The sequence below is a fragment of the Mastomys coucha genome, unplaced genomic scaffold (assembly GCF_008632895.1).
Source record: "Mastomys coucha isolate ucsf_1 unplaced genomic scaffold, UCSF_Mcou_1 pScaffold22, whole genome shotgun sequence".
Taxonomy (NCBI): Eukaryota; Metazoa; Chordata; class Mammalia; order Rodentia; family Muridae; genus Mastomys; species Mastomys coucha.
Window position 1 is genome coordinate 266,986,127 of NW_022196905.1, and position 25,409 is coordinate 267,011,535.

At 42.8% G+C, this 25,409-nt stretch overlaps 1 protein-coding gene across 4 annotated transcripts in view; it reads left to right on the forward strand.

Annotated features, from left to right (window-relative positions):
* Positions 1-25,409, forward strand: part of Nrp1 (neuropilin 1) — a 153,738-nt gene that overhangs the window by 1,424 nt on the left and 126,905 nt on the right. For 2 of the 4 annotated variants that reach the window (XM_031341885.1, XM_031341884.1), the window contains exons 2-3: positions 163-700; positions 4,237-4,411. In XM_031341885.1, the coding sequence (XP_031197745.1) occupies positions 628-700; positions 4,237-4,411 (248 nt within the window). In that variant the 5' untranslated portion in view covers positions 163-627. Of the gene's footprint in view, positions 1-110; positions 701-4,236; positions 4,412-25,409 lie in introns of those variants that run through there. The other 2 variants (XM_031341883.1, XM_031341886.1) reach the window with 1 other exon arrangement.

The following is a 25,409-nucleotide window of genomic DNA, read 5'->3' on the forward strand; positions in this document are numbered from 1 at the left end:
TCCAGCCAGGCAATCACTGGCAGAGCTGTGCGGGGAGGGGGCGGGAGGAAGCGAGGGAAGGGATCTGGGAGGGAGGTGGAGGTCGGAGAGAGAGGCGGGTGCCAGTAGAGAAAGTCCTCGCTCTCCCGCTCATCTTTTCATTGCTCTCTCTCCTTCCCGCAGACAACCCGGACCTCCTCTGGGCGCCAGCTCCTCGGCTCCAACCCGTCCAGAATCAAGCGGGATTTTTTTTTCCTTTCCCTCTAGAAATTGGCTTTGGTGTGTCGCCCGCCCTCTCCCCTCCTCCTCGCAACTCCTCCCCTCTTTTTTTTTCCTCCTCCTTCTTCTTCTTCCTGAGACATGGCCCGGGCAGTGGCTCCTGGAAGAGGAACAAGTGTGGGAAAAGGGAGAGGAAATCGGAGCTAAATGACAGGATGCAGGCGACTTGAGACACAAAAAGAGACGCGCTTCTCGCGAATTCAGGCATTGCCTCGCCGCTAGCCTTCCCCGCCAAGACCGGCTGAGGATTTTATGGTTCTTAGGCGGACTTAAGAGCGTTTCGGATTGTTAAGATTCTCGTTTGCTGGGTTTTCGTCCGCGCAATCGTGTTCTCTCGCGGCTGCCTGGGGACTGGCTCGGCGAAGGAGGATGGAGAGGGGGCTGCCTTTGCTGTGCGCCTCGCTCGCCCTTGCCCTCGCCCTGGCGGGCGCTTTCCGCAGCGGTAAGTGACAGCCGGAGACGGGAGCGACCAGAGTGCCCGGGGCTGCTGGGTCCCCTCGGGCGAGGGGGTTCCAGCCCCAGCCTCGGGACGCGCGCACGGCTGCCGGGCGCAGGAAACTTGCCTGCGCAAGGAACGGAGAAGTCAGGGCGTCTGGGGCAGGAGGACCACAAGCCCTCGGCCCCCTGCTCCAGTTGGTAGCTGGCTTCTCCTGCCTCTGTTTCGAAGCAGAGCTGCCTACCTTCCCAGATCAGCACACCAATTATCTTAATAATGTTTCCTCCCAGAGGCAATTAAATGAGACTCCCTTTCAAAAATCTGATGGCTGCTGAGAGTTAATGAACACTTCACCGGGAGGACTTCCTGGTTCTCCTCGAAACACCCCTACTCGGTTTCCTCTGGTGGGCGACACCAGAGACAGCGGTCAGTCTTGGCGCTGGAACTCTCCGCTGCCTTTGTAAACCGTCTGTGATCAGTCTGAAGTATGAATGAAAGTCGCACTGTCAATAAAGGCTTTGAATCTATTCAGTGCGAGGTACTAGCGTATCTGAGAATCCGCAACCCTGGTGCAGCTTCCAGTTGGCTTTTAAAACCACTCACTGTTAAGTAAATGAAAGGCAGTCCTGGGTATAAACAGTGCCCTGGAACCTAAAGAGTGTGTTTAAAATGGGATCTGGTACAAATGTGTTCCAAGTCCCCTGGAAAGGTACTGAAAGCTAGGCAAGGGCTGATCGGAACAGTAGATCTTCAGCATTATTATTAACTAATAGCTAAATGTTTACTTTGTCTGGCTTAGATTTCAATCAAAGTAATTAGGAGAAAAGTGCATCTACTACTTATTGTGGTATATTGTTTTAATAAGAGCCGAGCGTGGGCTCTACCAGGAAGAATTTAAATCACTCCTTTATGATAGAAGTTAATCTCCCTAATGTGCTTTCCCCAGGTTTTGTGATTTCAACTATAGATCTCCCCCAACAGGTACCAAGCAGTGTTCTCAAAAGATATGCGAATTTTTTTGTGAACAGGACTGGAATTCAATTTATTAATGAATTTGAGTTGGCGGCATCTTCCTATATACTCTGGAAGGGAAGCCAAACACTCAAAAAATTATGAATGTAGAGTTCAATTTGTTAATGAACCTGAGTTGGTGGAGTGCTTCTATACTCTGGCAGGGGATGAAATATCTTTTTCCTCTAACCAAAAGAACTCAAATGTTTAGACCTCAAACCGTTATTCTTCATAATGCCTAAAAATGGAGCGGTGGTTTTCAACTTTCCTAATGATGCAACCCTTCAATACAGTTCTTCATGTTGTGGTGACCTCCAACCATAAAATTATTTCTGTTGCTGCTTCATAACTGTAGTTTTGCTACTGTTATGAATCGTAATGTAAATATTTTTGGAGAAAGAGGTTTGCCAAAGGGATTGAAACCCACAGATTGAGAACAACACTGGGTTAGAGCCATGTTGGGGTACCCAAAAGATGATCATGATAGCTAATGTGAAGAGCATGAAGACTTGTGTGGTTCTGAACAACACACACACACACACACACACACACTTTTTAATTTTCTTAGCAGAAATGTGGGGAATGCTGAGAATCCGGACTCCACTCAACTGAAACCCTATTGCTATGCTTGAGGTGGCCAGGGCCAGTGCATGGCTCAGTAAGTCTGTAGTCCTCTTAAAACCATATCCACCTCCTCCCAGTAAGTGTCTACTAAATTAATTCATTAACCTTATTTAGGACTAATGGTCCACAGTCATTAGGAATCCTCTCTCCTAATCAACTGTTAGAGAGACTGAACAGAGTGTGGGAGTCCAGCAGTCCACATTATCTTATTACACTGTCACTTTCTCAGAAGTCACAGATTAAAGTGCTCTGGTGTGGTACCAACCCCACCTCACTGTCTTCTGAAGTAACTATCGGTCGACTGTTTTATTTCACTCTCCTAACAGATGCCATGGTGGCTACACAGAGCTGAAGCGATTTAATGAGCTGAGGGGGGTCACTCTCCAAGATTTCTGCACAAAATAAAATAGTGCCAGACCCTCTGCAGAGTCGCACCACTGAGCTGGCTGACATCATTAGCTGAGATTCTGAGCATTGTTGGTTACAACACCAGTTCTTCTTGAAGACCTGAAGCTTTTAAAAGCCAATGGGAAGAGAATCTTTAGGACCAACCCCCTCCAATCTAAGAAACAGCCAGAAACCTCTAGCAATTGGAGAAAACAACATAATTTATATTGTCTTCTTTTTAATTTATGGGAAATGACTTCTGTAATGCATGTAGCTTTATGCATTTTTGATGTGCACTTCATCTTTCATTTCCATTTGACCTGGTTTTCCTGTAATAAAATTCTGTAGATTTATAAATTCATGCTGAGAGCAAAGAATGCTATTCTCTTTCCACAGAGAATCTATTAGATGTAATATTAAAATCTATATATACCATTACTGAATGTTTGTGATTGATAGGCTTATATATTTCAATGTTTCATACCTGTACTTCTTACATAGTTTATGCACCAAATTTTTATTGCCTAAAATTAAGCATCAATAAATGGGATGGCATTTGCAGGCTGTGGCTCTCCTGTGTGAAACCTATAATAGAGAGTGACAGTAGCGATCTATGCTGAATTGTAAACCAGCCCAGAGTCTGGTTTATTTAGCTATTAGAGAGTCACTTCAGCATTTGAGTTTTTGTCGTGGCGGTGGTTTGTTTTTCATAAAGGCTGAAAACTGGAGGGCTTCTCTTTCCCGGGATGTGAAGATGTAGCTCACCATCTGCGATACCCAGACCTCAGTGGCCAGGGTTTCCCCTAACATTTAGTAATTAGAATTAATGCTGTGTGGCTATTTATTTTTCTTTCTGCCCCATTGCTTTGATCTGGTCTCCAAGGCTGAGCAACTTGGATAAGTAAAGCCGAGTTCTTTCTGCATCACCAGCTGCACTTTGTTCTCTGTTGATTTGAGTCTCAAAAGCAGAGATAACTCAAAATCACTTAGATTTACAGGCAGATAAGACAACAACAAAAGGAGGTTAGGCTTCAGGCCAATCAAAGTCCTGGAAGACAGTCCCCAATGGTCAATGACACTGACCAGGCTTATCATCAAAAAGCCACTTGCAAGGAGTGGCACAGCATCTTTTAGGCACCTTCCACTTAGAGCTGTTCCTTAATGTGATTACACTTCTTGGAAGATAATTAAGTCTAGCAGGAGCTCCCAGGGGGCTGTGTTAACATCAATTGAGGGGATTTAATGTTTTTAATGCTGGAAGACCTCTTTCTTTGGAAGGAACTTTGGGTGGGGGGGAAGCATCTCAGATCACAGTAAGCTTTCTGTGGATGTCATGCTCCTGCAGATTAAAGAGTGGTGTGGTGTACTTCGTGTCCAGGGTTACACGGAGGGTTTGTGGGGGACACTTTGGAGTTCTCTTAAACTGACAGAATGTTTGCTAATTGTCAATACATATGTAAAGCTAGAAGACTCAACTGGTTGCAGGGAAGAGATCTGCTAAAATGTCATTTTTGTTGCAGACAAATGTGGCGGGACCATAAAAATTGAAAATCCAGGGTACCTTACATCTCCCGGTTACCCTCACTCTTACCATCCAAGTGAGAAGTGTGAATGGCTAATCCAAGCTCCGGAGCCCTACCAGAGAATCATGATCAACTTCAACCCACATTTCGATTTGGAGGACAGAGACTGCAAGTAAGTGAGGGAGTTTGAACAGGGCGCCACAGCACCATCTAGTGGTCATGAGTATCCATGCCGTTGAGTGTGAGAAAGTAAATGAGCGGTCCGGACTTAGATGAGCTCAATTGTCAGTGGTGTGGAAATGAAGTTACAAGTGGCTGAGTTCACCCAATATGTCAGGCTGTGTTTAAATGTTTGTCCTCCTTCTGTTGACACGTTTGGTTTGGGAAATCTTTTGTTAAGAAATGTGTGGTGTGTGGCTCTTTCTGGAGAGGGTTTTGAGAAAAGGCTTGTGTTTTCTTAAGTATTGTGGGTCACCAGTATACATAATCTGCAGATGGTGGAGTCGGGTGTTTTTTAAACAAATCTGTGGCTCATTTAATGATTTTAGAAGATTTCTCACGGCTGGGGACTATAGCTCCGTGGCAGGAGCTATCACAGCACTCTGATCTGAAAGATTGCATCGTGTTTGACATGAAAAAGGCAAGTGTTCATAAAGTATATAAGGTGAATTAGAGGGCTTGTTATTGTTGCTATTTTGTTTTGTTGGTTGAATTGTTTGATTATTTGTTTGTGACACAGTCTCACTATGTAGCGCTAGATGTCCCAGAACTCATTTTGTAGTTTGGACTGGCTTTGAACTTAGAGATTCACCTGTCTCTGCCTCCCAAGTACAGAATTTGCTACTGTGCTGAGCTTAAGCAAGAGTTTTAAATATTAAGTTAATTGTGGAAATGTTTAGGAAAACAACTTTTAAAAATGTACAAATGCAATGAGAATTTAGGTGTGTATAAGGTTAGAACCAATCTGCCTTACCTGTCTGTCTCTTTCAACTTGAAGTCACTAGATATTGGTCTATGAAAAGTAACATCCCAGTATCCCAGTATACTAGTATCCCAGTAACATTTTACTGTAGAGACCATCTAAATGATGCCCATACTCTTTACATAAAAATCTTGGTTGTAGATGTGGTATTTCTGCTTTTGCATCATATGAGGTCTACCACTGAAGACTTCAGAGCTTGATGCTCTCCACATCCAGGAGCACACAATCCCACATGATCTCACTCTGAAGCACTCTAAGGAGTTCAGTCTCCAGTTTGAGCTTGAATAGTAATCTTAATGAAGACATGGGCCAGTTCTTACTTTGAACTTAGCTGTACTGCAGACGTGTACAGTGATGAAAGCTGCTCTTGTTTCATGTTTTCATTCTTTTGTAGAGAACAGAGTGATATGAAAACATTCCCACCTGTATAAAGGACTCAGAAATCTGTTGATTTTGTGGTATGGTGACAACCAGATTTCCATAGTCAGGGTATCGAGGTATCTACTTCATTCAACTTGCTAATGTCTAGTAACTTAACAGAAATACATAGACAGAAGATGCATCTGTGAATGATTGGCATACAGGACTTCACTCTGATTCCAGTGTATTCAAGTCCCAGTATTAGGTTGACTTTTATTTTGTTTTTTTGTTTTTTGTTTTTTGTTTTTTGTTTTTTGTTTTTGTTTTGTTTTGTTTTTTGTTTTTTTTTTTTTTTTTTTTTTTTTTTTTTTTTTTTTTGTTTTTTTTTTTTGAAGCTGAGGACTGAATCCAGTGCTCTACCTTGAGCTAAATCCCCAGCCCCTAAATTGACTTGAATTATTCTTTGGTAGAATTAATAGAGTGTTCCAGTGCCTTCTAGAAAACAGGGTACTGTTTCTATTTTGTTGTTGTTTGAAAGTTCTGGGAGTCAAAGCTATGGCTTCATGCATGCTAGGTAAGGACTCTATCACTGAGCCATAGTAGGCTTATTGCTATTCTTTATGGTGATTGTTACAGAGCTAGTAGTGTAAATGACTTAGATACTGTGTTGTTGTACATATTTTTACATCTTGACAGTGTTTAAACTGCTATAGGAGATATTTTCAAGAAGGTTTGGCAACACATGATTCCTTTCAAAATAAAGTATTCTTAGGTTTTAATCAGCTCACATTGACTGATTTCTGATCAGGGAATTATGACCAGGTAACTAGGTAACAGAATTAAGCGCTCTGAGTAACCCTGGTCCTCGGAAGTGGCGTGGTAACAAATGTTCAACAGCCGCTCTGAGGAAGAAGCAGATCAGGTCCTAATTTGTGATTTTGCTCATTTTCATCTCTTGAACGTTCCACTGTGGTCAGTTTCCAACCTCTTGTGTGATGTCACCTCATATATACTTGCAACAGAAAGGGGGGAGGGGAATGTGTACTCAGCAGTGTTTCTGAGAGCTGGTGTAGGCTGAGCCCAGGACATCCTGCAGTAGAAGCCTGGGAACAATGCTAATTGATAAACTGTTATGTGTAGATAGTGCTTTCATGCTCCCCCACCCTCCTCACAAACAATATGTACACTAATACATGCATACACAGGCTGCCTCAAGAAATTGATGGCGGAAAGTGATATATGGGAAACTTTACATGGTTATTTATCATGATACAGGGTAGAATGTGACAGGAGAAGGGGGACCACTTCTTTTTGTTGTTGTTGTTCATTTCCTTCTTTTAAAAAGACAATCAGGGGCTGGCAAGATAGCTCAGTAATTGAAAGTACTTGCTGCCAAGCCTGAGTGACTGCATTCAATCCCTGGGAGCCAAATGGTTGAAAGAGGAAACCTATTGCTACGTGTTGTCCTCAGGCCTCCCCACGTTCACTGTGGGACAGGAGCAGGCACACTTGCGCACACATACACACACTCACACACACACACACACACACACACACACACACACACTGTACACACAGCTTTAAGAAAAGATTGCTTCCATAAAGATTGTGTAGTGGTAGATTTGGGGGTGGGGTTGTTTATGAGTTTTATTTGTTTGCTGTCAAATAAAATGATCTCTTAATCCTCACAGCTCAGGCTCTGTGCCCTAGAAGAAGCCACCAGCATTTAAAAGCTGATTATTCACTCTGGTTGAGGGCAGGGGGATTCTGCTCATGGGAAATGCCTTTGTGCCTCATTCCAAAGGGTGGCCACATTGCCTTTTTCACAATGAAGAGCTTCAAAATGTTAAAAGGGAAAGCACCTTAAGCATGGGCTCCTCCATCTTTCCAGATCCTACATGGCTTCTTGTCACTGTTGGAGGTGGCAATTAGTTCTGCTCATTGAGATGTGCTCAGTCAGAGCCTCAACATCTGCAGGTGTTTATAATTCTCTGAGAAGGTGGAACACACAGAGATTCTTTAAGAAATAGCCTGTGTTGTTTTTGTCTTCTGACTGTATGAGACCATTTATGAAACCGAGTTTAATACACCACCCATCGCTCTCTCTGGAAGAACTCCCTGGAAGCTCTGCAGACCATGGTGGTTCATAGCAGCAATCCCAGCACCTGGGAGACAGAGGCAAGAGAAATCAAGACTCCTAGTTCTCCCTCAGCTACACAGCAGGTTTGAGACAAGTTTAGAATGCATGAGACCCTGTCTCAGAAAACAAGCTGGTTGTTCATGTTCCCCTTAGTTGAGCTAGTTTACATTTCTCCCTCTTTGGCTGTAGCATGTGGCTAAAGACAGGAAAAGGATGATGTGTGTGCTAATGCTATTGAGTTGCTAGTAGAATAACTGAAGGAGCCGATGTAGAATTATTGAGAAACTAAAAATCTCTCCACCAAGACATTTTCATCATGACTGTGACATCAATTTGGTTATTGTTAGAACATTTGGAAATATAAAAGTAAACATATGTCAAACTAAATGTATTGATCCTGTAATGGGTTGATTCTCATATAAATACAACCTGTGTGGTTTTTTTTTCTTGAAATTGCCACTATTTGTACAGTCAACTTTCACCATGAGAAAGCAAGCAAGAAATCAATGTCTTGTAACATAACATTCAATGCAGAGAAACATCTTTGAGACCCAAGGAACCATTTCTCTTTCCTAGGTGGAGGGTTAGACATGGACACGTACTTAGACCAGCCAAATAGTTTGGCAGGGAAAAAAATCTCTTGAAATTTTCATTGTTTTGTTTATAAGTATGTAAAATCCATCATATGACTCTGACAATATAGGATATAATCATGAGATTTTCATGTAAATGATGCTAAAACTGAGCTAGTTCATGATTCAACTGTGGGCTTCCTTAACAAAGGAAGGGTTAGGGTCTCACAGTGACTAGTCCTTGAATGTAGATGTGGTTGCTGAAATTTTTTTTTAACATGTAACAGTCCATGTTGATGCTGCCATTCAACTGGGTCCGTTACATGAAAGCATTGAAACCCGGGTAATATGATCTCTTTCATTCTTTTATTGAACAAGGTGTAGCGTAAATCAATCAATGAACAGAACAGCAGAGCATCTGTCTTCAAGGATAACAAGGGGCTAGGGTTTCCAGCTGGATGTTCATGTATTGATATAAGAGGCAACACTGGAATATTCTGAGAAGAGAGGGTGTTGAGGTGATGGAAGAAATGGTAATTTCTCCTTTTCACACCAGCAAAATCCTGCATGTTTGGAAGGCACTCAAGCACCATTAAAAGTAGAGCGGCTGAGAATCCCTGAGAAAGAAATGTCTATTGTACATTAGAAATGTTGAACTGGTCAGAACTCACTGCTCCAAGGCTTCCCCTCAGTGGTAGAGGCAGACATCTTGAGTCTCATAAAACTTTATTTCTGTATAATAAACAAGAATACCATTGACAGAGTAGTTAGGATTTATGAAACTTCTCTGGCTTCCCAGCAATGCGGGCTATCAGCATGATAATTTATAATGGTTTGTGACAAATACTGCCGAGCCGAGAGGTGTGTGGTTACATTCAGATCGGATGTCTTTATCTGGGGAGCAATAAAAATTTCACAGACATTGGGTTAAAAACATTAAGAAAATGAACGTAAGGCTGCAGAAGAAAAAAAAAACCTACAAAGGCAGAACTCAAGAAAGAGGCGCAATGGAGTCTTTATGGATGAGGCCCTGTTCCACTTTGGTTTCTTAACTCATGAGGATTCGTTTCTCTCTCTTAACTTCTACTGCATCTTCTCACCATCACCAGTGATGGGTATGTTTCTGAATTCTATGCAGCTAAAGGAACCTTCCATTCCTATAACTCCATAGGAATCACAATACTTAACTAGAGATCGTAGTCAAATCTGGGGGAGGGAGGACTGATAAACTAAGTCACACCATGTTCCCTTATTGCTATTTTTAAATTTTCCTAACTATTTACAAGCTAGGAGATCCTACTGATCCAATTTACTTTTGAAGAATACAAGCTCATTTATTAAAACTTAATCTGCCCTTTGTTTTTAAAATCTGATTATCCCTGCAAATTAAATTGCATAATTTTACAACTATGTAATTTTACATATTTAAATGACATAATTTTACAAAGTCATTTATTGGCTAAGTCCCATTTTTGTTTCCCTGACTAATATTTCCTGATTTCATTCTTTCTTCCTTTCTTGTATTCAGCATGCATTTTTGCATCAATTTTGATTTTTGACTGTTATATTAAAAGCTCTATTTCCTGAGGAATTGTTTCTGGATATGTGTTTGTGTGTAGATGTTGTATTTATGTGGCTATATGTGTGTGTTTGTGAAGGGAGAATACATCCAAGACAAGCCCTTCCATCTAGCCTTTAACATTTTAGCATCACTCAGACTAAAACAAAAGCTTTTATTTTATGCAGATACATACACACAGAAATGGGGACACACATAGTCATATGCACACAGAGACACACACTTGAATAGATATGGGCACGCACATAATTATAGACACAGACATGCATAGGCACATAGACATACACTCAGACATGGGCATGCATACATACAGGCATCATGCACACACAGAGACACGGCCTTGCACAGACATGGACATTCACACTTACACAAAGACACACTCTTTCCCTTCTGATAAGGAGTCCTGTCCTGCTGACAACTCAGCTCATTTTCCCCCTACCCCCCCCCTGCAGTGACTAATGTAGACATATCTTATCTTTACTTAATATATTAACAGGTACCTTATAACAAATACAAAGTCTCCCATCTGGATCTACTTTCCATGCAAAGGGAATTCAGAAAATTCTTCCCTTGTTTGTCTTGAGGCTTGGAAAGGTACATATGCACATGGACGTATGTCCGTGTTGAAACAAAAACGTGATTGTTGGGTGACTTCCTCGATAACTCTCCACCTTATGTTTTAGAGGCAGGGAGGCTTTCAAGTTCAAGCTGGAACTCACCAGTTTGACAAGAGTAGCTGCTCAGTGAATTCCAGGGACGCTCCTTTCTCATCTTCCCCTGCACTGGGTTTGTGGGCTCAGTTTTTCACATGAATGGTGGGAATTAAACTCAGTTCTCTTGTTTGTACAGTAAGCGCTGTACTGGCTTAGTGGTTTCCCCAACTGATCTTCCCTTATTTGAATGAATCATCTTATAACTTCTGGTTTTTATCTTGGGTGACTGTTCAGTACTTTAGGGGCAATGCGAAGGGGGTACTGTCAAGTTTAGTTAAAGTGAACAGCTCGTGAGAAAGTAGGAGTCTTGGGCACTGTTGGCCAGTACCTGCAGCACCTCCAATACCACTCAGGCAAGTAGCCTTCTACTTTCTTTTGAGTCTTTCCCCTCTTAGTACTGATTTAAATTAAACAGGATGTTTTGTTTGTCTGTTTGTTTGTTTTTCAAGACAGGGTTTCTCTGTGTAGCCCTGGCTGTCCTGGAACTCACTCTGTAGATCAGGCTGGCCTTGAACTCAGAAATCGGCCTGCCTCGGCCTCCCAAGTGCTGGGATTAAAGGTGTGCTCCACCACCGCCCGGCTAAGCACGGTTTTTAAAAGGATTTTAAATAAAAGGATTTTCTTCATTATCTTTAGAATAAGTATTCACACTTGATAGTGATGTTTTGAATGTGTCAAGGTAGGTTTGTGCTAGGTGTTTATTTGATCTAAAAGAAGCAGCTGGGGTAGAAAGATGGCTCAGTGGATGAAGTGTTCATTGCACAAGCTTGATGACCCAAATCCAGTTGCCAGATTCTAGGTAAAAACACCACACATGGAGACATACCCATGCAATCCTAGCAGTGGGGAGACAGATTCTTGGAGGCCTGTCTCAGAGGAAAGGGTAGAGAGAGACAGATAAAAATATCAGATAGCCTCTTCTGGCTTCTGTATGGATTCACGGGCACACACTTGTATACACACCTAACATACATACAATCAGGTGAATGAATGAATGAATGAATGAATGAATGAATGAAGGTAGAGAACAATTGAAAAGACTCAAAGTCAAAGCTCTGGCCTTTATATGTATGTGCACATGTGTGCACACACATCCAAACTCAACTTCCATCAGAAGTTAAAGGAGTAGGCTACTTAAAATTGTGTCACACTGAATCAACAAGTCTGTGGTGCTCCCAGCTGGAATTATTTTAGGAATGCAGGAACCTGAGAAAGGGCCAGGGCAGACATGTGCCTCCAGCTTCGTGTGTGTGTGTGTGTGTGTGTGTGTGTGTGTGTGTGTGTGTGTGTGTGTGTGTGTGTGTGTGTGTGTGTGTGTGTGTGTGTGTTCAGTTCTGTCCTTCCCATCATAACCTTTGGTAGATACACATATGCTGACATGGCTCAGTAACAGCACACAACAGAACATGTGCACAAGGAAAGTAAAAGATAAACTTTACTAATTGCAGTTGCCTGTTCATCAACACTGATAATTGGGGGCCGTGGGGGAGGGTGAGTGTTCAGATCAGGTTCCAAATGCCTCTTAATTGGGTGTTTATCAGTAATCCTGAATGTGACGGTCCTGTTCTAGCTCCTCACAGGAAAGGGTGTCCTAGCTAGTCAGTGTTCAGATGGCCTGTGCCCAGGATCTAGGTCAGTTAATGCTGTCATCTGACTGAAATGATGCAGACAATTCACAGAGAGCCCAGGAAGCAGTGTGTCTGCTCATGGTGACTACATTCTTCAAACAAACTACTAATCATCTCTTGGCTCCTGTCAACTCAATTGCTTAAAAACATTCATGTCCACTAAAGAAATGTTGGCCTTATAACATGCTTCCTTCCATCCAGACTCGGTATAAATATTTACCGCATCTCATTTACTCAGTGTGGCTTTTATCCCCCTGCCCTTTAAATTCATATGTGTATTCATGTGCATGTGGGATCCACTTGTTTCTGCCCATTCCATTCAGCCATATCAGACATTTTCACATGGAGGTTGAGGTTCCAAATTCAGGTCATCAAGCTTGTATTGTATGTACTTTCCCCTCTGAGCCAACTCCCTAGCTCTCTCCTTTACTTTACCATAGACTGTAAAGAGCAAGTTAGCAGCTTCTGGCTTGACAGCTTCACCCTGAGTCTGTATGCTCGGGCATATGATCTCACTTCTTCATCTCACGTGTTTTAAACACCACAGACACGAAGTCAGAGAAGTGCAAATTAAATGCTCAAGTACTCACCTGTTATACCAAAAACCCTGACTATTGCCGTTGCAGCAGAAGGTATGTTTGGGCCATGCCCTGTGTGCGAAAGCCTTCTGAATTATTGCCAGCCATTTTCTTCCCTGAACCATCTCCTGCAAATGCTTAAATATAAACCCAATAATTCAAAGATTGAGTTTTTTGAATTATTAAAGCACTTGTGAATCCTGCAGAAGGCTGATTGGTGATTATCTACTCTGCCCAAAGTTGCTATCAGTTAGGAATGAAAGTCATGGTAGGGGTGTCTAAATTCTGGTTCCTTTGGTTGGTGGTTTCTGAACACAAAGCACATGTTACTATAAGGTTTGCCCAAATCTGGTAGCCAGGCTAGGCATGGCATGAGTTTATACTGTTGGTGGTTAAATGGATATTTCAGGTACCAGCTGCATATTTAGTCCCAAACCCCAAGTAAAAAGGCCACATTTCCTTGTAAACACTATATTTTCTTAATCTCAGGCAGATGTCCTAAAAGGTCCTCATAGTTCCCCACTCACCATGTTTTATACTTTTATTTTCCATTCCACTGTGGCCATGGAAGAGCTTAGGGGAGAATGGTTGCCCAGGCATTCACTTCCTATGACAGAGGAATTTTCTGAGAAAAAACAGACCCTGAAAAGTATTTTGTTGTTATCTGGTTAGATACTTTGAACAAGCAGCCAAATCAGGACAGAGGTGTTTCCTATGGCTTTGGTGACAGGAGAGCCTGTCACAGGAAAGCTTCCAGCTCCCTTCTAATGGCTCGTTCTACAAGATCTTAAGTTTCTGAAGACCAGAAAGAGATGGTCAAAGCTATGATTCTCATGCAACATTGCAAGATCTCATCTGACTCTCTCATAAAACAGACACTGTGACCAGATCCGGTGCTCTCAGGGCCTAGCTACCACAGACACGGATGATGCAAACCAGAACTTAGTCTTAGGAAAAACAAAACCAACCTAAATATATACATTTAAATATAAGGTCAAAAATATAAAATTTCCCATTTTAAATGGAACAAAGAACATAATTGATACAAAGATAAGATGGCCATACAGAATACACATGATCTCAATAAGGGATGGCAATGTTTGCTTTAGATAAGTTGAGGGAATAGACATTTATTTCCTAAATATGGTTATAGAAAAAGGTAGAATGATAGTTAGAGTGAGTAAAAAGTTTTAGTTTCTAGAGATGATCATTCTTTGGAAAATATGGTAGACCACAAAAATGGTAAACTCAACTAACTGAACAATCTGGGCACTCTCTCTAGCTCACTATCGCTTTGCCCTTCTGATCTGACACTCCTTTGTTGAGGTGTCTCTTTCTACTATTTGCTTAGTGTTTATATTTATTCCCTTGGGTGACTTTCTCCTAATTTCAAGTTCTTTGTCTATGGTTCTGGGCTGTGCTGAGCAATACACTGTGTATGTTGGTTCAGTCTCAAGGCATATTTTCTGTTTCCCTCCTTTGCTTTCTCGCCTCATGTCTGATGTATGTGCAAGTTCATTACTGAGAGCTGGGGATTCCTGATTGCCAGGGGACAGTGTTGGCAGTTCCCTGTGAGGAAAGGCTCTGGTGAGAATTGAGGCCAAGGGTTATAATTGCCCCTCAGCCATTCATTCCCATCTGCGAGACAGGAGACAGTTCATATGGGTTGGGTCCCAATTATATGTGAATGGTGTGATTATAGCACAGTTAGCAATGCTGCTTTGACAGTATCAGCTGGTGTATGTGGGGAGATGAAACAATGGACCAGGTTGCTTACTATAAGGTCTGAGGACACCTCATAGGCACAGCTTCCTTCATCTTTAAATTTTGTATCGCACGTATTTATTGTAAGCGTACGTGGATACATGCCAGTCATGATGTGAGTGTGGAGATCAGAAGACAGCCTGTGAGTGTCAGTTCTCTCTTACCACTGTGTGGGTTCCAAAGATTTAAATTCAGGTCATCAGGGTTTCCAGCAAGCACCTTTAGCTGCTGAGCCATCTTGTCTGTCCTCCAGTCATTTGATTATCATATATTGGTTCTAGGCAACAATGGGTCTTTGTTCGCGCATCATCTTCCCAGAGAGTCCCCTTCTACCTCCTAACTCTCATGTGTGCACGACTCAGTGAGCCTCACTGAGGCCTCTTTTCTTCTGGAAGTCTTCCTTCCTCAGCTATCTCAGGAACACAATGCTGAGGGATACAAGACGAATGTTAAATAAAGCCTAGGTATGACTCGGGCAGGAAGTGCATCCGCAGGTTTTGTTCCTTAAAATAAGTTCAGACTGTAAACAATAACATCCGCATCCTTGGGAGGAGACACAAATATTTCCAAAGTCGTGCGTACCTGCAAGTGAGACAGCCCCATGAACTCTTCTCCGTGGTCTTAAAAAAGTGATTGGGCTCTGATCAGTCTCTAAACATCAGATGGGTGGAGTTGCTAGCATGCCTCCTGGAAGATGGTATCTCAATGTCACACACTTGATAATAAAAGCATGTGTGTTTCTTGTCCTATGTATTCCTGAGGGCTTGGAAATGTGTCCAGCCCATTCTGAGAGTAAGCCAGCCTAAATCCCCAGGCAAGAGCCATCTTGTAGGACCGACAAGCCATTTCAACCATTGTGACCAATAGTGGACTCATGGATTGTTATACCACCCATTCACAGGGAAGGACTACTTTGAAAATTAATATTTAAAACAGGCAACTCACACATTCATCCCTTCCCCTGTTAATACTCGCTTTAGCTTTGCCATCTCCTTCCTCCATTTCTAGCTTCATCAGATTCCTCAGTGGTGAAGGGGAGAATCTTGGAAGAGCATGTTCTCAGGGAGGCCCTGGAATGTTAATAGATGGGGTGACTATTCCCAGTCCTTGTCCCCAGATCATCATTATGACCAGGTGTTGAGGACATGAATTATATCTGAAATGCCTGGAAAGGACTTCACTTCATTTCGTTTGAAATGACACAGGTGTGGCCAGGAGCCCAGCTGAAGGAATTTGCTTTCCTTTTTTGTGGGAACCCCTGAGTCAAAGGGATTCTGTAGGACTTTCTCACCATTGAAAGCAAGAATTCTGTCTTGGGTACTGTCACTCTTTAAATATGTATTCTGTCCTGCTCTGGGGACTCCTGCCTCAGCCTCTTCAAAGCTGAGCTTTCCCCTCACGGCCTGGAGTTGTGTGTGTCCCAGCTGCAAGTCAGGGCTCCATTCTGGTCTCTCCTGACTCAAATGCTACCCTCCATGACTTTCCAGACTATTGGTCACGGTCCTAATGTATTTTATGTGTGTCTGTGAGAGAGTTGTTCAAATGTGTGTGCAATGGTATGTGGAGTGAAAAGTCAACCTCCAAGGTCATTCTTCCGGGGCCATCATTTTGATTTTGGAGACAGGGTTCCTTATTGAACTTGGAGCCTACTGACTAGGCTGGGCTGGTTGCCCAGGGAGCCCAGGGACCCACCTCCTTCTGCTTCCAGGGCACTAGAGTTATGTCCAACTTCTCACATGAATGGTGGGATCCAACTCAGGTGTTCATGCTGTCGAGGCAAGCGCTTCACTGACTGAGCCATCTTCTCATCTGATAGGCCTAATTTCTTTGTTCAACATCAATACAATCATCTCTTCCTGTCATCTATCTCACAGCACCCACTTTTCTGTGTTGTAGCCCTGGCTTGGCTGGGCCTTCTCCAGCTGCTCTGAGTTCCTCTTTGAAGGATCTCTTTGATCTCAGCCACCTGGCCTAGTTAACTCCACATCTTTCTAGTTTGTTGGAATCCAATTTTGCCCCATTTTCTGGATGATGCCTGCCTAGAAGACTTCATTTCCATAAAGAAAGAATCACACTTTATACTGCCTAAGCCAACATTTTCTCTTTTTTTGTCCCTTCATCCCTGTTTCCCCAGATTTGGATCTCTGGGCCATACTGTGATCTCTGCTTGTTCCCTAAGTTTTGCCAGTTGAAATGTCTGAGAGTCATGCGTCTTCAGTCTCTCTCAACCTTTTTCTGTCGCACTCACGTTCTACTCCTTCCTCCTGCCTCAGCCTCCTCAAAGCACTTTCTCCATTCTTACTCCATTTAGAAACATCCGAGTTCTCTTTTGCCCCCTTGCCTGCCTGTGCCTTTCAGTCATCCTTGTGTAGTGTTGGCTCATGTCTGGGCTCACATCCAAACCACCTTTGCATAAATTTAACAGAAATAATTGAGGGCCCCGGCTCCATCTGGCAGCTGGATGTGCTGGATGTGAGCATCTCTGCTAGAGAAGGTGGCCTCGCTTGCAGTCCCAGCAAAAAGGCCTAAGTCCACTGGCTCACACCAACCAGCAAAACGGAACCCCTGCATCCCGGGTAAAGAAATAACAGGAGCAGATTCTAAGTGAGCCCTAAGAATGGCTGTGCTGGAGTGTTTCCTAAGGTGGAGAGTGAGGCATTTACCTCGCCCCAGGTTTACATCTCACCCTTTCTTTTAAGACAGAATCTCTCAAGTAGCTTAAGAAAGCCTCAAACTGGAGGTGAAGCCTATGATAATTTTGACCTCTGATCCTCTTGCCTTCGACTCCCAAGTCCTGGGGCTACAGGTGTAACTGGCATACCTGGTTAACACCTCGATCCCGTAGCAGTGTAGCAACAGGCAGGTACACAGTTCCACCTACAAGAGCCAAAAGTTCTTGAAGCCCCAGAAAAGTTCTTTCTCATTAGCTCTTTGGTGTCTCCACCCGGGATAGCTTCAGATGCTTCTGGTATCTATTTGAAAGAGACAAACCAGTGACCACAGCAAAGAAACAAACAAACAAAAACCCAGATATACTCAGCCTCAGCATCCTCATACCCCTCCCGCCATTCCCCACCCACCCACCCCGCACATCTGCAGCTACATAACAGAGAGCTAGGGATGCAGGACTTGTGTTTCCATGGAGACAGAAGCCAAAACATGACCTGCCAAACTGTCAGCTGTTCCATATTGTGCCATTTCTGTGTCTGTCTATCATTCTCTTGAGAAACTTGCTTAGCTAATGGTGTGAATGTTGTAAGTATACAGTGTCACTAACTCAGCCTCTATTAGCTCTATGTTGCAGGTTTCCTGTTTCTGGACATCTGGTAACTGGGATGGCGAAGGAGAAAAGAACCCTGGTTTCCCTGGTTTCTCCGCACTGTTTCCCCCAGACCCTGTTGCCATGAGTATTCGGACTCCCTCCTAGAGAATGGGCCTGGCACTGAGCAAGTCTGCCACGCTCAGCTGCCTCACGTTCACAGCTCTGCTTTCGTTTCCTGCTTAGCTGGTGCTTCATCCTTGCCTTTTCTCCTTACTTGCTTTTAAATCTTTTTTTTTTCTTTTTGGGTTTTTCGAGACAGGGTTTCTCTGTGTAGCCCTGGCTGTCCTGGAACTCACTCTCTAGACCAGGGTGGCCTCAAATTCAGAAATCCGCCTGTCTCTGCCTCCCAAGTGCTGGGATTAAAGGTGTGCACCACCACTGCCCAGCTCAACTCTATTCTTGTTAACATGTTAATTATACAAATAACTTGTTTTACTATGACATTTTCATACACCTACATTATATATTTTGATTTATATGTATATGTATATATGTACACATTACATGTGTATTATGTTGCACTTTCTCACCCACCTTCCATTCCCTCTGATCCCCTTCTTCTCCCCAAATAGTCCATCTTCTACTCTCATGTCACTCTGTGTGCGACTCAACAAGTTTCTTTGGGGCTACTTACAGGAGCATGGGTGGGATGCTATCTATTTATAGCCACACGGACAACTTGCCATCACTACACCACTAAAGAAAATGCCACTCCCTCCTGAAGCAACCATAAATTACTACAGATCCTCAGGGGAGGAGCAGGGCCTTATAAACCTCCTTCCTAAATTCTGTTTTTAAACTGGAACATAAACCCACAAAAATAGCGCATGTTAAGGGGTCCCATATGCTGAGTCGATGTATGACCATGTTGTGGTTAACATACCTGTCTCTTCAAACATTTTTCATTTCTTAATGATGAAAACTTTCCAAATCGGCAGTGACCCTACTGTGCGCTAACATACCAGTGCTCGACAGGAAGCACCATCGCCTTTCTTCACCCCTCTGTCCACCTCCAAGTTCCTCTCCATGAACACATGTGACAGCTTTCTAACCCTAATTCACACCTGGCAGTTGCCTGCTTTAGACTTTTGCCTGCAGATTTTACTGATTCGTAACCTGTGGGTGAGTGCGCTGCTTCCGAGCAAGATTGTTTAGAACTTGTGGTGGGCTTGCGTGTTCTTCTGTGGGGGTACACACCATCCTCATTCTGCTGCTGGGGAACACACCCTCCGCAGACAGCAGAGACAGCAAAGACTTGCATCACAAGGAGGAGTGTGCAATGCAAGCCAAATCGGAGGTGTAATTTAACATAATATGCAGTTGATAGCTCTGGTATTAACCTAAACTCCAATTTCATCACTACCACAAAAGTAGCTTTTACTTTATCTTTTCATTCAACAAAACATTAAAATTAGATTGTAAAGAGTAGAAATTACACTGGAAAAAAATACAAAGGAATGGCAACAGGGATTTTGTTAATGAATCCCACCTCACTCTTTGAGTCTCTGAGGCAGCGCCTATGTAATAAGCCGTGTATCTATTTGTAAAACAGACTCAAATTAAGGGGCTTATTCAGATGCCATTGTGAAAACAATTTTCCAAGATTGTGGTCTATCAACAGGAGATAAGATGGCACGTCGTTGTAGCCCGCTGAGGCCCATTATGAATATTCTATTTCAGAGACGAATCACACTGTAAATACAATGTTCAGATTCATTTATTCCCACAATAGCATTTTTTGCAAAGGTGCAATTTCATAATTTGACTTAGCATTGATAGTGTATTCCAAAGCTCTTTCTAACCACCGGTTAATTCACATATCCCCAGGAAATTGTTTATTTGTACTAGGCCCATTTTAAAAATAAAAAAACACCAAACACGTAAAGATGAAATGTTTTGCTGAAGGCTGAACAAGGACAAGGGTGTGATTAAAACCTGCTGTCCTCCTACGTGTGTCCTCGGCACATCTGCCTAGGCACATCTGAACAATTTAAACAAACATGCTTCTAAGCAAGACAGAAGATTCCTGCTAATGGTTCAATAGCTGATAGGAAACTTGGTTGAGGAAACACAGCACAAGCCCTTGGAGACGCAGGATGCAGATGGAAACGGGCCCCATTGATACTGCATTTCTCCTCTTTGTGGTCTTTCTGAGCCAGATTTTCATTCACTCAATGATCAACAATGAACTGACATCAAAAGTTATCTAGCTTACTCCCAGTGTCAATTAGGGAAGACATGGTATTTATAAAGCCTGTATTCTCTCATATATCACATCTTTTCCAAATTAGACCTTGAGAATGAGACTGCTTGTGGGTTTTTTCTCTATATTGTCTTGTGTGTGGTTTATACACTAAACACTATGCAAGCCCAAAATGGTTAGTGAGCTGTTTAGCATTCATCAAGGCACACACTTGGGGAAAAAAAAATAGTTATGGTTATAAATCCCAGACCTGAGAACTTAGAACTTGGAGGTGGTTCAGGCAGCCCCCTGCTAAGATGTCTTTGGACACCAAGTTTCTTCCTCTGAGAATTTCATCTGTAGCGTAGTAACTCACTCAACATTTTATGGACTACCTAAAAAGCACCTGTTAGCTTTGTACTGAGAGAGCACACATCAGAACAGCCACATCACTGCCCTCATGACATTGGTATCTAAAAAGACATGGTAAAAAGACCATGGAGATCTGCCACCTCCAGATCCCTCTTCTGTGTACCCGCCGTGCCATTCCAACTTGCTGGTCACCTTATCTCAGTCTTCAGGTGACAGAATAGGTACCCCTGGAACCTATACTTGTTCTAAACAGATGTCTATGACAAGCATTTGCCTGAGGCACAGGTTCTGTGTGGTGTGTGGGGGGGGGGGGCGTTGCACAGTCTCTGGTTGCTGATAGTCTATAGCCACAAGGCTCTCTCCTGTTTTTACCTTCAAGACTCTTGTTGTCCAAGTACACTCAGTTCCTGAATTCTATGCAAGGCCAGTGTATGCCTGTCCCCCACCTCCTACCTCCACTTACTGACTAAGTTTAACTGCATTTCCTCTCCTTTCTGCTAGAATCCTATCTCAGCCAACACCTTCATTCTCCATCGTGGGGTATGCCCAAGCAGGCCCTATCCCTTAGCGAGGGACTGAACAGTCAGTGGGCATGATTTCACGTGGGTTTATTTATAGTCTTGGATACCATTTTACTGACTGTTCAAGTGACTCAAATTATACAAAAAGGACAAAAAGAAACCTTAGGAAGTCTCTTCTTCTCCCAACTCAAGCCAAGTCCAATGATAATTATACAATAAATATTTATAACTCAATGGTGAGTGAAAAGCTTTATTTTTTCCTTTTTGTTTTCATCTCAAATGAAAGGACCCCTGCATTCCTGGGTGTGACAAGCAGTCCATAGAAACAAAAAGAAATGTACATTCTGAAGGAGTGCAAAGGTGCTAGAACAAAGGTGGGTGGGGGCGGGGGGAGTATTGAGAGGGAGGGGTGGTGAGGTAGAAGCTGGGTGGCTGGCTACCATGTGGATTTCCTTGTCTTTGCATCCAGAATGATGGCATGTCTGACACATGAAGGCTGACAATGTAAGAGCAGGCCATGTTTTGGACATTTCATGATGCTTTTAAAGTTTTCAGGTGCTGGCTAGAGTCCTAATCACAAGCTAGGGCCTTCGGGAAGAGGGAACCTCAATTGAGAAAATGCCCCCACCAGATTGCCCTGTGAGTGAGCCTGTGGGGATGTTTTCTTGATGACTGATGTGGGTAGACCCAGCTCACTCTCGGTGGTACCATCCCTGGGCTCATGATCCTGGGGTGTATATGAAAGCAGGCTGAGCAAGCCATGGGTGGCAAACCAGAAAGCTGTGAGCTCCAGGCAAATGAGAAACTCTATCTCAAAGGAGTTGTGTGACATTCCACAAGTTATTCTCCAGAATCCACACATACATGTGTACATACATGTTTATATGTGCACCTAAACGCTCATGAACATTCACACAAAGAGGTAAAACTAACTAAATAAAAACTCAGCGAGAATGTGATTCTTTTTTTACAGTTGGGGTCATTTAAAAACTTTTAAAGAAAAAAATTGTGTGTGCTCTGGCCAACTCTGCTTCATTTTATACAGTAATCCTTTCTTGGAGCTGTGTAGACACACTCAAGTCCTTTAAGTACAATGAAAGCATGTTGCATATTTTTCCTTTAAGTAAATATTTGAAAATATAAGAGAATAAATCACCCATACCATTACTCTATGGCTAAAGATAACAGCTCTTTTATTTTGATGGATTTTGTGTGTTCTGTATTAGAAATATGTGCATGGTTTAAAATGTTAAAGAAAAATGGTATACCTCTCTATAGACAGTTTTTCCTGTACTATTTTCCCTTAAAATTAAATGTTAAACATTACATTAGGCTCTAAATATTAAATTACATTATCTGTTCAAAATGATGATGTTTTATTTGAACTTCTTGAGATATTAGAGTGCTTTCAATTATTCAAAAAGTATAAATAACTGGAAATGATGGTGGAATTAATATCTGAATGTGAAGTCTTCATATGTTTTAGAATTGCATTAGACACAATTTCTAGACATATGGTTGCTGAACCAAAGAATGAGGATACTATTAAGACTCTAAAAGTCCTGTTTGAGAGGGTAATTTGTGGAGGTTATATATTGAAACTCCATCCCATTTTCAAAGACATCCACAGGTTTTTTTTATGGCATCAGCTGATATTTTAAAGCAGAAATTAGCACACTTTCTGAAATGAGTCAGAACTCCAATACTGTGGGCTTTGCTGATGAGACAGGCTCGGCTCAGCTCCTCCACTGTAATGAGAATCAGCCTGGCTGTGTTGTAATAAAACCTATTTTGCAAAGGACAGGCCATCTCTGGAGCACGGTCTGCAGCCTTATGTTTGCTGACTCCTTGCTTAATTGAAACTTGTGCTGTTTTGTGAGAACATTTGCATTGGTAGCTGTGGAGAATCAGGTCCTGCCTAGTGGTGTCCCACGCAGGAAGACAGCCCTTATGGGATCCTGAGCTCAGGGTTAATGCAGGGCAGGGAGGATGCTTTTGTTGGAAGAGATCTGGAAACTAAGCAAGGAGGCTGTGAATTGGCCTGATGGTTCAGTATATGGAAAAGTTCCCTGAGCCTGGCTCTGTCCCTCTGTTAGGCAACTGTTTTCCTGCTTTGTGTCTTGTCATAGTGTACTTTCTGGATAAATTCAGCCTAACTCCAACAAAAGTAGTCTCACCCATATATGCAAGTAAGTATCACCCATGGTGGTTTCTCTGAAGCCCTAATCACTCATTAACTCCAGGCTTTCTTTATCATCCCAGGACTTACAAAGCTGGAAGCTAGGGGTGGGGGGGTCGGGGTGGGGGCAGTGCTTTGAGAAAGAACTTTGTGCTCATGAAACCTCCTGAACAGGAACTGTGTTTCCCAGAAGTGAGTAGACAATTGCTCTCCTTAGATGACTGATCCTTTAGAGCAGCTCGGACCTCTCGTGGACTACATCTAACAAAAATGCAAAACACAAGCCTAGTAGCATGGTGTTGTACTCAGGCTGCAGAAGCAGGAGGATCACTACAAGTGGAAGACCACCTTTGTCTATGTAAGAGTTCCAGACTAGCCAAGGCTAGAAAACAGGTTTTTAAAGGTCAGGTGAATGAGTCAATGGAAAGTGCTTTTTGTGCAAGCATAATCCATAGAACTCATGCTGGATGTGGTGGTGTGCACTTGTAAGTTCATAGCTGGGAAAGTAGCTGAAAGAGAATCTCTGGGGCTCACGACCCAGTCTAGCTTCACACATACACATTAACACAAATTTACCACATGCATGCACACACATGTATGCATACATGTGACCATGCATACCACACCCACTGGTGTAAGTATATGTCACACACATACACACACACACACACACACACACACACACACTCGAACACAAAGAAACCAAAAGAACCATTTAAGAAACCATTTCTTAAACAACACTGTGTTGTCAGTACCTGACCATTGTCCCTGAAGGAAATATGTAAATTGGCCACAGGCATAAAATATACTTCCAATATTATTTCAGTGGGTTAATGGCTGCCTGCCACCTCCCTTGTTCCTTTGTTGTTTCGGAAGCAGCATTGATTTCAGAACCCCTGTGTGGAAATAGAGGCCAAAGAAAGCTGCTTCCATTGACTGTTGGCTCTTACAGAGGTACAGAGGTGCCCTGCCCCCACCCACCCTTCTGACCCCAGAATGGAAAGGCAGCTGCCTCAGTAAATACTACGTTGAGGCCAGCGAGATTTTATTCACGCTGGAGAAACAATGTGTGCTGGATGTGGGCAGCTCCCTGCCAATAATAGAACTCTGTTGGCAAGCTAGCCTAAGCAAGCCACAAAGACTTCGGAAAGAATGGATTTAACCTTTGTAAATTAATATAAACAACTATTTCCCGTGTGTGTGTGTGTGTGTGTGTGTGTGTGTGTGTGTGTGTGTGTGTGTGTGTGTTTGTGAGAGAGAAAGAGAGAGAGAGAGAGAGAGAGAGAGAGAGATTAAATTATTAAATTTCTATTAGAAACATTTTTGGTGAATATACTTTAAATTGTATTCCCATCCGCAAAGCCTCAAGTGCTACACACATCTTTAAATATGTCAAGTTCATAAAGGCACACACAGTGTTTGGCAGCTGACAGAGACTATAACCTACATCTGCCCTCTGTCCTCTTTCTTGTAGATTAAGAGACTTCAGTTTGGATAGCCAATGGCTTGCCCAGGGAAAATATATTTCTCCTGAGCCCAGGATGTTCCTCTCCTGCTGCACCTGCCTCCTTGTCAGTCCTGCCACCATTCATGGCTCTTGTTTGTCTGGGATAGTAAATGTCCAGTCTGTTGCACTGAGTGTACTGTGTCCCTTCACAGCTACCTAGTCCTCTGGAGGCATTATAACTTATTCCATGTCATCCTCAAGGATAGGGTGGGAGTGTAGGACAAGTCTTATAATTTTCATAAGAGAATTCCCTCAGGTGTGCAGGCTCTATCATGCATTATTTTATGAAAGGGGCAAGTTTTTTGGTTTTGGGGTTTTTTTTTTTTTAGATAAAATCTTATGTGCCTTGAACTTGACTTTGAACTTCTTATCCTCCTGCTTCCACATCCTGAGTACTAGGATTAGAGGTATGCACCACCATTTCTGGTTTATATGATACTGGGGGTGGAAGCCAGAGCTTTATGCATGCCAGACAAGCACTCTACCAACTAAGCCAGTTCTCAAGCCTGGAAAAGAAAATGTTAAATAGATTAGGTATGTTTGCTCAAATATAGCTCAGCTTGTTAGATGGCCGTAAGTTACCTATATCCAGAATGGAGTTAGTTATCACAGATCTCTGTAACTCTGGTGACCATTCTCTCCCTGGAGGCCACAGAGTAGACCCCTTTGTCCACCTATTTGAGGCCCCAGGACAAATCATCATGGCGCACATTGTTTAGAGCAGTGGGTTGTCACCCTTTTGAGGATGCCTTTCATGGGGGATGCATATCA